General features: G+C 45.5%; 1 protein-coding gene across 14 annotated transcripts in view; it reads left to right on the forward strand.

Moving 5' to 3' along the window:
* CC2D1B (coiled-coil and C2 domain containing 1B) overlaps positions 1–12632 on the forward strand; it is a 133763-nt gene that overhangs the window by 22602 nt on the left and 98529 nt on the right. For all 14 annotated transcript variants that reach the window (XR_012160487.1, XR_012160481.1, XR_012160483.1 and 11 more), the window contains 5 exons: positions 963–1254; positions 1896–2020; positions 2169–2244; positions 3876–3986; positions 10327–10457. Coding sequence is in view for 7 of the 14 variants with exons in the window: in XM_073357706.1 (XP_073213807.1) it covers positions 963–1254; positions 1896–2020; positions 2169–2244; positions 3876–3986; positions 10327–10457 (735 nt within the window). In the remaining 7 variants the exon portion in view is untranslated. The remainder of the gene's footprint in view (positions 1–962; positions 1255–1895; positions 2021–2168; positions 2245–3875; positions 3987–10326; positions 10458–12632) is intronic.

Genomic DNA, 12632 nt, shown 5'->3' on the forward strand with positions numbered 1-12632 from the left:
TTGTAAGCACCTGAATGATAATAGGGTTATAGCCTGCATGGATTTGTCAAATCATGCCAAACCAACCTAATTTCCTTCTTTGACAGGGTTACTGGGCTAGTGGGTAGGAGGGAAATCGTAGATGTAATATATCTTGATTTTAATTACGCTGTTTTGACACAGTTCCACGTGACTTTCTCATAAATGTATGTTCTGCTGTGAAGTCCATGTTACTTTTTTGGCTTTGTTGCCTAACCTAGGTGTTAAGTAGCCCCTATAATGGGGATAATGTTTGGTGTTGGGTTAAAGAATTCAGCTGAAATTGGGCTTTGTTACTTAGCAAGGGGACTGTGTAGCTCATGAGTTTGGAAATAAGAGCAGGGGCCTTTCACCTTTCAAAAGCTGGTTCAAATCCAGTTTTGTCTGTTACCATCTGATGGCTGCCTGGGCCATGTGAAATTAATTTGGTGATCTCATTCCAGATCTGCTGGACAGAGATCTGCACTTGCACTAAGATACCACACGAAAGGCTGTGTTTAAAATATACCAAGACTTACTACAAAATTTAGTTCCATAGTTAGCACTGAATGGCTCACCTTTTGGAAGTCTGAGCCACAAAAGATTGATTGGGCCATAGAGACTGACCTGTCTTCTCATTCCTAGAGGTAGGATCCTCTACCATCATGTTTGTTGTGATATACTGACAGGGTAGAATGGAGGAAGCTTGTATTACTTGCTCTATAGAGAAAAACTGTTGCTGTGTCAATCAGGCATGTTTCAGCAGGGCTAAGACTCCCATGTGACCAAAAAAAATAGGAGGAGGAAATACGAATGGGCAGAGATGTCTAGTAGCTCTCCATAAAGAATGACATGGTGGGTCCTAAATAAGGATATGAGTTTGCTGAGTTGTGGTGATTGTACACAAGCTGTGTATGTGATGGAAATGCCAGTACCTGTTGACTTCACTCCTCAATTTTTGCTAGATGCTGGAAACTATGCTGGCTGCAATGAAGAAGGGCAAAAAGATTAATGAGGAAGAAATGCCACCACCTGTAGCATCAGGGAGAAGCTCTGCTAATATGCCTCGAGCCACAGGAGCTGTGCCAGAAAATTTAGGTGATCCAGACAAAGTAATACCCAAGGAGAAAGTGGAATCACCTGCAGACCATGAGCTACAGCCTGTCAATGATATAAAGTTGTCTCCAGAGCCAGCCTCTTTACAAGGACATGCTGCTGCTACTTCTGTCCTGGAAATGGGTGCCACATTACAAGATGGTAGGTAATTTCAACATGCCAGCTTTTCCTTGGAGCACACATCATCCCAGCCAGGTTATGATTCAATAATACATTGCGCTTCTTTAGCACCTTTTACTTGAGCGTATCAAAGTGCTTTACAAATAGGATACTGAGGCACAGAGTTCATGACTTGCTCAGGGTCACACAGTTGAGTCAGTTGCAGTCAGGAATAGAACTTTGGAGTCCTGACTCCCAGATTTCACTCTAAGGATGTGCTATAGTGACAGGGTGAAGACATCCTAAAGGTTCCTTCCTCTTCTGAGGTGTCTGTTCACGTCTCTCATTGTGGTCTCTCTGCCTCACTTCCTCGGTCAATTAATGATGGTAATGCTTCCCTGCCTTGCAGAGGAGCTGTGAGGAAAAATTCACTGTTTGTAAAGAGCTTTGTGATCTTAATGAAAGGCACTGTGGAATTGCACAGTGGTGTTTTCAGTCATTGTTGCTGGAATTGCCATGGTTGGCAGGACTTCTAGGGATGCCCCTAGATAAAGAAGCTATTGTACATAATGTGGATGTGTGAGTGAAAGCAATAGGAAAATAATGAATCTTTGGATGTATGAGAATGTCAAAGGATGCAGATATCAGGTGCCTTTATAAGTCTTGATTTCATTCTTCTGTAGATTCCCTTACCATGAGCACACGAACACTACTGGTTACAAGACAGAAAGAATATAAATTAGCAGCTCTGAAAGCCAAACAGCAAGGAGATCTAGAGAAGGCAAAAGAATATATGAAGACTGGCAAGGTATGTTTTCACAAACCAAGCTTCTGTGTTAGGGGTCTGAATCCTGGCAAATGAGCCCTATGTTCACATGGCTGCTCCAAATGATCATGTATGGTTTCTGAACACACAAGATAAGTCTCCTTTGGCTTTGTTTTTCTGTTTGTTTTAGAAATGTGCAATGGTCTTAGAAGCACTGGATAGTGGACAGCCAGTAGACCTCCAGGATATGCCCCCAGCTCCACAAGGTAAGAGCAGAAGAGTTTTTTAGATGGACATAAAAAAGCTGCCTTTTAAGCCTCTCCTGTTATCTAGTAACAAATGGGCATAGTGAACTGAAGGGTCAGCGCCCATTTTAAAGTCACTCTTTTGAACCATCTGGGTTAGAAATGAGTGCTGAGAATCCCAGCTTCCCAATGGTTTAAGACAGTGGTTTTTGGACTCCAGATTGTGGACCAAAGATCTTCTTGTGGACATCTTCCCTGCCCCCCAGTCCTGATTCCACGCATTCTCTGCATCATCTCCAATTCATGGCTATATGAAATAACATTACTGGGGTAAGATAAAGGAGTCAAGATGGTGTTGAACTTGCTGTAGTGCAGTGGGTGTAGCTTCTTGATTATGCCTTTTCCATTTTGTATGTCTTTCACACACCCCACCCCACCCTGGGAAATAGGAATTTACATTTCTTAGAACTGATTCTCTCTTTGTTTCCTCCAACCCTCTTCATCCCTTTCCTTCCCTTAAATCTGTCTAGTTCATTTTGTGATTTGGTTCTCTCCTGCTGGATGTCTCCAATTCTGGTGTCATAAGTTGTATTCGCATCAAATAAAGATACGAAGCACCATAGGGATGCAGAGAGGCTTGTGAGCAGGGTGTGTTTTGAACATCTTTATTTAATAATAAAAAAAAAAAGCCTGTAGAAATCTGAATGTTTTTGACTAGCCTACACTTATCAGGAAACATCAATCCTTGCAGTATAACACATGTTTTTCCATTGTGACAGAAGCTGCTCCACAAACTAGAGTAATAGAAACTCTGATTTAAGTGACAGGTTGTAAGATAGAGTGCCTCTCCTTTTAAAACTTCTACATTCTGATTTCATCTTCAGTGACTTCATTCACTGATTTCATCTTCATCTGCACGCTTCTGGGAATTACAGGTTCCAGTTGATATCAGGTGTAATTTTCTGATTCTTGTAAATTCAGAGATAGCAGCAGCTAAAATGGTTAGTGGAAGGAGAAATGAGGAGGACAAGATGCTAATCAGAATGGTATCATTTTTAAAGTCTATCACATGACCTGACAGTTACAGACATGTGGATGGACCATGACCCATACTTTTAGGACGTAGAAATTTCTGATCCTGGAACAAACATTGGTGTTAAAATAAATTCCAGTCCTGCAGAAGACTTAAACTAGATAAAAACAATACTCCCCCAACACTTGACCTGTAGAACTCACGGATGTAGGATGTTGTTGAGGCAGCTTAGTAAGATTCAGAAACATAATTGGACATAGCTTTAATTATGAAAAAGTGTAGTTACACTAGCTAGGATAAACATTTTATAAGGGGTATAAATCCTTAGGACATAAAATGATCACTGGCTGGGATCAGAGGAATATTTTTCCCCATAGTATAATATTATATAAGTAAATACAACATTTGGAGAGGTGATGTGGGAGATTGCCTTTTAAAGCATCCAGTGTTGAGCACTGCCAGGGCTGGAATATCTTAACAGGTGGGGTTATTTATCTATCCTTCTCTGGCCGTAAGTCCTAGAATTGTTAGCAAATTACCAAGATTGTTCATACATTCTCTCCTATATGCCAAAGATTCCTACCTAATGTAGACTTGAAAATTGCCTCTTCCCTCACAGATCTTGAAAGCCTGAAAAAGACGCAGGCTCCATCAAACCAGATGGCATCTGTTCCCGTTGAAAATTCCCAGCCCCTCACAACGTTCAAACCTCAGGGCCATGAAGCCTCAGGTAGGATTTGTAAAGCAGGACTTCTCTGTAGTAAGTCATATTCTTATATGATATTTGGATGCTGATCCAAATTATACATGAATACTGGAATGGATAATGGCAGTACATAATAAATGGTCTTTCTACTTTGAGTAGTGTTTGTTTCTATGGATGTTCTACTGTAGGTGTACTCGCAAAAAGAAAAGGCGTACTTGTGGCACCTTAGAGACTAACACATTTATTTGAGCATAAGCTTTCGTAGCTCACAAAAGGTTATGCTCAAATAAATGTGTTAGTCTCCAAGGTGCCACAAGTACTCCTTTTCTTTTTGCGAATACAGACTTACACGGCTGCTACTCTGAAACCTGTAGGTGTACTTGCATCCCTAAGCTGCTGATTGGAGAATTTCAGTAGCAATATCCATTAGGTCCACACACATGCTGTCTCTCCTCATGCCCTGCCATGAGGGTAGCGAGTGCACATGGGCTAACCCCCTCAGTTGCTTCTCAACCGCCCCGGCTAGAGACAGAGCTGTTAGCTGTCCATTAGTGACGTTTATCTCATCCTTTTCTTTGCAGCCTAGAGCTTAATTTTTAGTAGTAGTTTCTTTATTTTTTACCTTATCTTCTAAAATAAATATGGTTTACTTTTTTTCCTTCCCACCCTTCTTGTTGGAGGCCCTTCCCCCAGTGGGGTATGTCTGGTTCTCCAGGCTTCAAGAAGCGCCTCTCATGCAATGAGGCTATCACCGTTGCAGACACACACTCACGGTACATTCGTTGCCTCAGTGAAGGACATGTCCCTTAAAATTGTGCTCTCTGCCAGCATCTTAGACCTCGGTCTCGCAAGGACAGAGAGCTGAGGCAGAAGAGTATATTCATGGAGGTGGCTCTCAGACCTTCTCCAGACACACGCCAAGAGTCTCCGGGCAAATCCAAGGGCTATGGGGTAAAGAAATCAGCCGCTGATGCTCTCATAAGTTGAAAAAAGAGTGGGAAGTCCCCACAGTGAGCCGCAAGCTAGTTACAAACGATCCCCAGCATGCTTCGTATCCTCAGTACTGTCGGCGCTGAAATGGGCCAAGCCCAGTATCCACAGCTCAAGAAAGACTATTGCGGCAGGTACCATTGACACGCCCACAGACTCAATTAGCAGAGGCACCAAGTCAGTGATACCTAAGAAGGAGGACAGGAGCAAACACTCCAAGGCACCACTGGTACTGTGATGCCCCATTGGTACAATGCTTCTTGAACAACCAGTACATGAACAACCGGTGTGGACAATATCTCCATCCACCTCTGGCACTGCCAGTGGCATCAAGCCGGTTGGCACCACCACAGTTCCAGCACTCGAGGGATCTCCGTGTAACTGATGTGCCAGAGTCGAGTCTCCTCTCTTCGGTACCAGGATCTCCACACCTAGCCTTCGTCCAGTATGGGAGTCTTCCGTGCTGCCTTGCCATGTTCCACCGATCTCTAGTGTGGACTCGGATAGTGAACTGGAGGAGGGAATATTTTAGTACTCCTCCCAAGCCCCCTAGGGTGCCCAATACCAGCAGGGCCCCCAAGCATATCCTCAGAAGACCCCACTATCATCATCCTCAAACGGCCATGCATGGGTGCCATCACAGAGCTCCATGCCCCCCCAGTGGCTCTACTGGAACTGCTGGGCTGCATACTGCCCCCATGCTTCTCAGGTTTCTAGTCCCAGCCGTGAGTCCCCAAGACGCACTTCTTCGACACGGTGTCCAGGGCTCCGGAGCCCCCAGAAGAAGTCCTGGAGGAGTGTGAGTGTGATGCTGAGGAGGCAGTGACCCCAAAAACTATATCCTCCTCCTCCTCCCCAGATGAGGCTGTCATGCCTCCCTCACAATCCTTGCTGGATAATTTTTGCCTATTCCAGGATCACACAAAGAGAGTGGCTGACTCTCTCCAGATACTGCTGAAGGAGGTCAAGGACACACACCACAAGCTTCTGGACATCCTCCTCTGATCTTCCTCCTCAAAAGTTGCCCTCCCTATCAATGAGGCTCTTCTTGACCCTGCGAGAACCATATGGTAGACCCCAGTATCAGTTGCACCGAATTGCAAGAAATCAGACTAAAAGTTCTGTGTCCCAGTGAGAGAAGCAAAGTTCCTCTTCTTCCACCCTCTACCCTACTGCATCATGGTGGATGCTATTAATTCTCGTGGCCATCAATACCACATGAGGTCCGCTCCCTATGATAGGGACTGGCAGCGTCTGGACCACTTTGGAAGGAAGGTGTACTCCTCAGTCACGCTTCAGTTTTGAATCACCAACTACCAAGCCCTCATGGTGAAATATGATTCCACAAACTACTCAAAACTGAACAATTTAACTGAGCAGCTGCCCGAGTCGCATCGCAACCAATTTAAGGCCATCATTCAAGAGGGGTAGCTAGAAGCAAAGATAACTATACAGTCTGCCTTCAACGGTGCCGATACTGCAGCCAGATCCATCTCCATGGCAGTGGTGATGCAGCGTGCCTCTTGGCTCCATTTGTCGGGTTTCACAAAGGAGGTGCAGGCAACTGTCGAAGATCTTCTGGGCATTAAGCTCTTCGCGGAGAAAACCAATGCCTCCCTTCACACTTGGAAGAATTTTTGGGCCACTCTCCATTCACTGGGCACCTACACATTGGGACAAAAAAGGAAATTTAGTCCACAGCCCCAACATAATCTTTCCACATGCCAGTAGCCAACTAAATGATACTACAAGCTGCAGAGGAAGAAAATTAAATTCTCAAGACATAAATCATATGGTCAGCAATCTTCCTTGTCCCAGCCATTCATGTCCAAACACCAATTTTGATATGTTGGTCAAGGTGCCAGCAAACCACTCTCTGCATCTGTTACAACCAACCATCACTACCCACCCATTTGGCCACCATCTGGCAGCTTTCCGCAGCACCTGGGAGTACATAACATCAGACTGATGGGTCCTAGAGATGGCTATAAGTACGCTCTCCATTTTACCTCTCTGCCCCCTCCACAACACCTTTTCCTGTCCCTCTTCAGGGACCCTTCTCACGAGAGTTTTCTACAACAAGAAGTAGACAGTCTCCTCCAGTTGGGAGCCATAGAAACGGTACCTCAACATCCATGAGGCAGAGAGTTCTATTCTCAGTATTTCCTAATACCCAGATAAAAGGGGGCTGGAGACCCATATTAGACCTCAGCACTCTCAACAAGTTTGTCACAGCTCAGAAATTCAAAATTGTCACTTTAGCAACATCATTCCAGCTTTGGAATGGGGAGACTGGTTTTCAGCCCTCAATCTTTAGGATGCATGTTTTCACATCTCAATCCTACCAACTCTCAGATGATTTCTTAGATTCACTCTGGGACAAGACCATGGCCAGTACATGGTGCTCCCCTTTGGGTTATCATCAGCCCCGAGAGTATTTTCCAAGGTTCTCTCAGTAGTGGCCACCTACTTATGCACCAGGGATCATGATCTACCCTTACCTAGACGATTGCCTCCTCAGAGCTCAGCCTCTCCAAGAGGCTCACTGAATCACCAAAACCACAATTCGCTTGTTTACAGAGCTGGGCCTGGAGATCAGTGCTCAGAAATCAACCCTCACTCTAGTGCAGCACCTGGAGTTTATAGGGGCCAACCTTGACACACTATAGGCCAGAACCCTCCTACCTCAGCACAGGTCGGTCTCTCTGACTACACTCACAGAGACCATTCAAAACACCCCACAAATGTTAGCCAGACATTTTCTACAACTCTTAGGGCATATGGCAGCGGGCACAGTGGTAATACCTCACACCAGACTTCACATGCGGTGCCTTCAGATGTAGTTCACCGACCAAACAGAAACAGACTAGACAAACCCCTGTCACTACCCACCATGGTCAAAATCTCCCTAGACCAGTGGAAAGACCCAGCCAGCATTTGCAAAGGGATTCCCTTTGCGCAAAAACTCCGTTGTTGCTTCTCGCCACCGATGCATCGCTCATAGGGTGGAGCACACATCTAAATGACCTTACGACCCAAGGAAAATGGTCACCCACTGAGATATCACATCAACCTCCTCAAGCTAAGCCTGGTCAGGAATACCTGTATCTACTTCCTCCTGCTGATCAAACGGTCACACATGAAAGTATTAATAGACAATGTTGCCTGTATGTTCTACATAAATTGATGAGGGAGAGTTGGGTCTCCTTCCCTCTGTGAGGAAGCGATGAGACTATGGAACTGATGTATCTCCCACGACGTCACGCTGTCAACGGCCTACCTCCCAGGTACACGGAACTCGATGGTGGATGGCCTTAGTCACAAATTCCCACATGACCACGAGTGGGAACTAGATTCATTAGTACTTCACGAGCTATTCAGGCATTGCGGGACACTGACTACAGACTTGTTCACCACTTCCCTGAGCAAGAAATGTTCAAGCTACCCCTTCCAGAGCAGGGATAGGACAATACTCCCTAGGCAATGCTCTCCTCCTCCCTTGAAACAGGGACCTCCTTTATGCCTTCCCTCTCTTTCCCCTGCTATTGAAGGTCCTACCGAAAATAAAAAGAAAGGGAACATGTCAGTCTAATTGCTCCTTCGTGGCTGAGACAGACCTGGTACCCTTACATGTCACAGCTTGCAACACGCTCACCAATCTCTCTCCCACTCACTCTGCGACTCCTCTTACAGAATAGAGAACATACTCTACATCCCAACCTGGTGATTCTCCACCTCAAGGCATGGCTCCTTCTTGGCTCAAATACCTAGAGAGCACCTGTTCAATGGAAGTGCAAGAGGTATTGTTAAACAGCAGAAAATCCTCAACACAGCGTACTTAACTGCAAAAATGGTCCAGCTTTTGGATTTGGTGTACATTCCAACAAATGTTTCCCTGACATCCATGACCTTTCCACACATCTTAGATTATGCACTGGCCCTAAAAAGACTGGGGCTGTCTGTAAGCTGTCGTAGAGTCCACTTAGTGGCTTTAACCATCCAGTAGAGGGGTACTCAGTTCTGTCATACCCAACCACCAAAAGGTTCCTCAAGGGTATAGTAAACTTCTTTCCGCAAACTTGGCTTTCCAGTCCCACATAGGACTTAAACCTGATACTGAAAGGAGTGACCAGGCATCCCTTCGAACCCATGGCCACTTGTTTGCTTACTTACGTCTCAGTGAAAACAGTCTTCCTGATAGGAAGGAGAATAGGAGAAATAGCAGTTCTGATGGCACGTCCCCCCCTATATCTTATTGATTTGGGACAAGGTTACGCTCAGACCACATCCAAAATTCATCCCTGAGGTAACCTCTCTGTTTCACATAAACCAATTGATTCATCTTCCAACCTTCTATCCTAAGCCTCACTGAGACAACAGAGAGGCTGTATTACATACCCGAGATGTCAGAGGGGCCCTAGCCTTCCACCTGGACAGAACGAAGGCCTTCAGGAAGTTCCCCAGATTTTTCCTCTCTGTTGCGGAAAGATCCAACAGCTTGGTAATATCAGCCTAAAGGCTTTCCAAGTGGGTCTTTAACTATATCAGACAAGTTAGCAATATGACCTCTCCAGATACTATTTGTACACACTCCACAAGGTCATCTCCTCATCTGTTGCCTTCTCCAAGAATGTCCCTGTCTCAGAGATCTGTAGAGTGGCGACATGGACATCAGTCCACACCTTCGCAGAACATTATGTGATCACTGCGGACTCTGCCTCCAATGTCATCTTTGGCTCCACAGTACTGTCATCTGTAACTGACCCAACTCTGAAGTCCCAGCCCTCCATACAGGTACTGCATAGGAGTCACCTACAGTGGAGCACTTATAGGAACACTGCTCAAAGAAGAAGTTGTTACTCACCTTGTGCAGTAACAATGGTTCTTCGAGATTTGTCCCCCTGTGGGTGCTCCACAACCCAGCTGCCTCTCCTCTACTTCAGAGTACTTATCAATGACTCTGTGGTAGAGAAGGAGCTGAAGGGCGTTAGTTTGTGCATGCTGGCTAGCCTCATTGCAGGGCACGAGGAGAGAGAGTCATGTGCAGACCTATGGCCACTGCTACCAACATTCTCCAATCAGCAGCACAGGGGTGCAATTACGCCTACAGTAGAGCACCCATGGGGGAGACATCTCAAAGAGCTATCGTTACTGCACAAGTGAATAACTTCTTCTTTATGAAGAAAAAGGTTTAACAACACTTAGTCAGTAATAAAGCTCTGTGGTGCTTTTATGTAATAAAAGTAGCCCTTGATAGGATTTCAGTTCTGTGTCAATGGCTCTGCAGGAGGTTGGGGAAGGCAGGGAATGGAGGCAGCTGGCACATGTTCTGAAGTCTCAATCATGTGGCATTTTATTGTCTGTATTATTTCAGTGTCTGCTCAGCAGCCGAAAACTGTGCTGGAAGCTTTGCAGCAGAGGTTGGAGAAATACAGATCTGCAGCAGCACAGGCCAAAGCAAGTGGGGATGATCGGAAAGGCAGGATGCATGAGAGGATAGCCAAGGTAAAAGGGAAGCACAGTAAGTAGCTTGGCTTCAGCAAAGCTGCTTGAGCTCATTCCTCTGGAGCTGGCTAGCAAAGCATTAAAGTATTTGAAATAATTTATGTATATTGTCCGGCCAGCTGGAATGAGCTAAAATAGTTAACCTTCTGCTCCTTCCTGCACAGCACCTCTATCAATGAAATATTCTATAAACTGTGCATATACAACCCCATTGAAATTCAGTGCTTCAAGGCAGAGCAGTGGGGGGATGGAGACCTTTTGTCCAAAGACACTTGTGCAAACCCCTACATGGATATGGCGTTTTACTCCTCCATGTAGAACCTTGGTCTTTACAAGGCAGGAATTCTCTGGATGGGAACTTAAACTGCCTATAGAATGTAGTGCTGACATAACTGACTGGAGGCTGAGAGTCTAAGGAGGAGTGGATCTTTAAAACATAATGTTTAGACTCCTCAGCCATCCCTTCTGGCTGCATAATAGACTTTCAATACAGTGTAACCTTTTTGATGCTGTTTCTTGTGCGCCACTGCAGAAGGCGGGAGTACCAGTCCCCTAAATGGTTTTCATGGGATGGTGTCTAATGTGTATCAAGCAATTTGTACTAGGCTCCGTGGGACACAAGCAGTTAATGTGTGAACCTGTTGAAACTGAGGGATGTTAAAGGTTGGGTACTCAGACACTATTCTTCCATTTCTGTGGGCTTGAACACAGGGACATAGACATCTAAGGGACCTCTGTTGTGGGTACAATCATTAGTGCAGAACTGGAGGCTCACAAAAAAAAGACTAGTCTGAAAAATTCTTTCTGATTATCCAGTCCCTGGAGTTCTGAGGTTTTTTGCGGACACGCTTCCGCAGAGAAATGTCTTTTGTTTGTTTACTGGTGGAGTGTGAGGAAAAGGCTCATTGCCTTGGCAGTTACTGTCATGCCCCCTGACCAATAATGGAATCTCTTTGCGGACACTGCTCCATTACTGCACAGTCAAGGCTTCCTCAGCAGAGGAGCTTGGGCTGAAGGCAGAGCTGGGGATGTGGGGGAGGAGCTGAGGCTAGAGGTGGAGCTGACCTGGAGGCAGAGAGGGAATGAGGGCAGAACTGGGGATGGGGGAGGAGCTGGGGCTAGGAGGTGGAGCTGGCCAGGAGACAGAGAGGGCCATTCTGAACGAGGGTGGAGCGGGGCCGCGACTGGGGGACAGGGATGCAGCTTGGGGGGTGGGGGCAGGAGCAGAGCTGGGGGGCACTGCTTCCCTGCCTCCAACATGGGGACTGACCTGGGCCCCCTGTGCACTCCCCTGAATGTTCAGGGTGCGCCTCTGTCATAAATATAAAGGGAAGGATAACAACCTTTATGTATACAGTAAAATAAAATCCCTCTTCGCCGGAGATACAGAATCCCCTTACCTGTAAGGGGTTAATCACTTCAATTAACCTAGTTGGCACCTGACCAGAAGGACCAATGGGGAAAGAAGATACTTTCAAATCTGGGGTGAGTGGAAGGCTTTGTTTTGTGCTCTGTGTGTGTTTGAGACAAAGAGAGAGACCAAGCAAGTAATCCAGCTGCTACTGAAATGTTACATCTAATATTACAGAAATAGTAAGTAATAGCAAGGAATGCATTAGATTATCTTTTGTTTTAGCTTGTGAATTTTCCCTATGCTAAGAGGGAGGTTTATCCCTGTTTTCTGTAACTTTGAAGTTTTGCCTAGGTGGGAATCCTCTGTGTTTTAAGTCTTATTACCCTGTAAAATACCTTCCATCATGATTTTACAGAAGTGCTTCTTTAACTTTTTTTTCTTTATAATAAAGTTCTGTTTTTTTAAGAATCTGATTGGGTTTTAGTGTCCTAAAAACCCAAGGGTCTGGTCTGTGCTCACCTTGTTTACCTATCTGGTTGGTAGATTATTCTCAAGCCTCCCCAGGAAAGGGGGTGAAGAGGCTTGGGGGAACATTTTGGGGAAACAGGAACTCCAAGTGGTCCTTTTCCTGAATCTTTGTCTAACTCACTTGGTGGTGGCAGCAGTACTCATCCAAGGACAAGGAAGGATTTGTGCCTTGGGGAAATTTTTAACCTAAGCTGGTAGAAATAAGCTTAGGGGGTCTTTCATGCGGGTCCCCACATCTGTACCCTAGAGTTCAGAGTGGGGAGGGAACCCTGACAGCCCCACAGTTTGGGGAC

This window comes from Lepidochelys kempii, chromosome 8, assembly GCF_965140265.1.
Source record: "Lepidochelys kempii isolate rLepKem1 chromosome 8, rLepKem1.hap2, whole genome shotgun sequence".
In the NCBI taxonomy this organism is placed as follows: Eukaryota; Metazoa; Chordata; order Testudines; family Cheloniidae; genus Lepidochelys; species Lepidochelys kempii.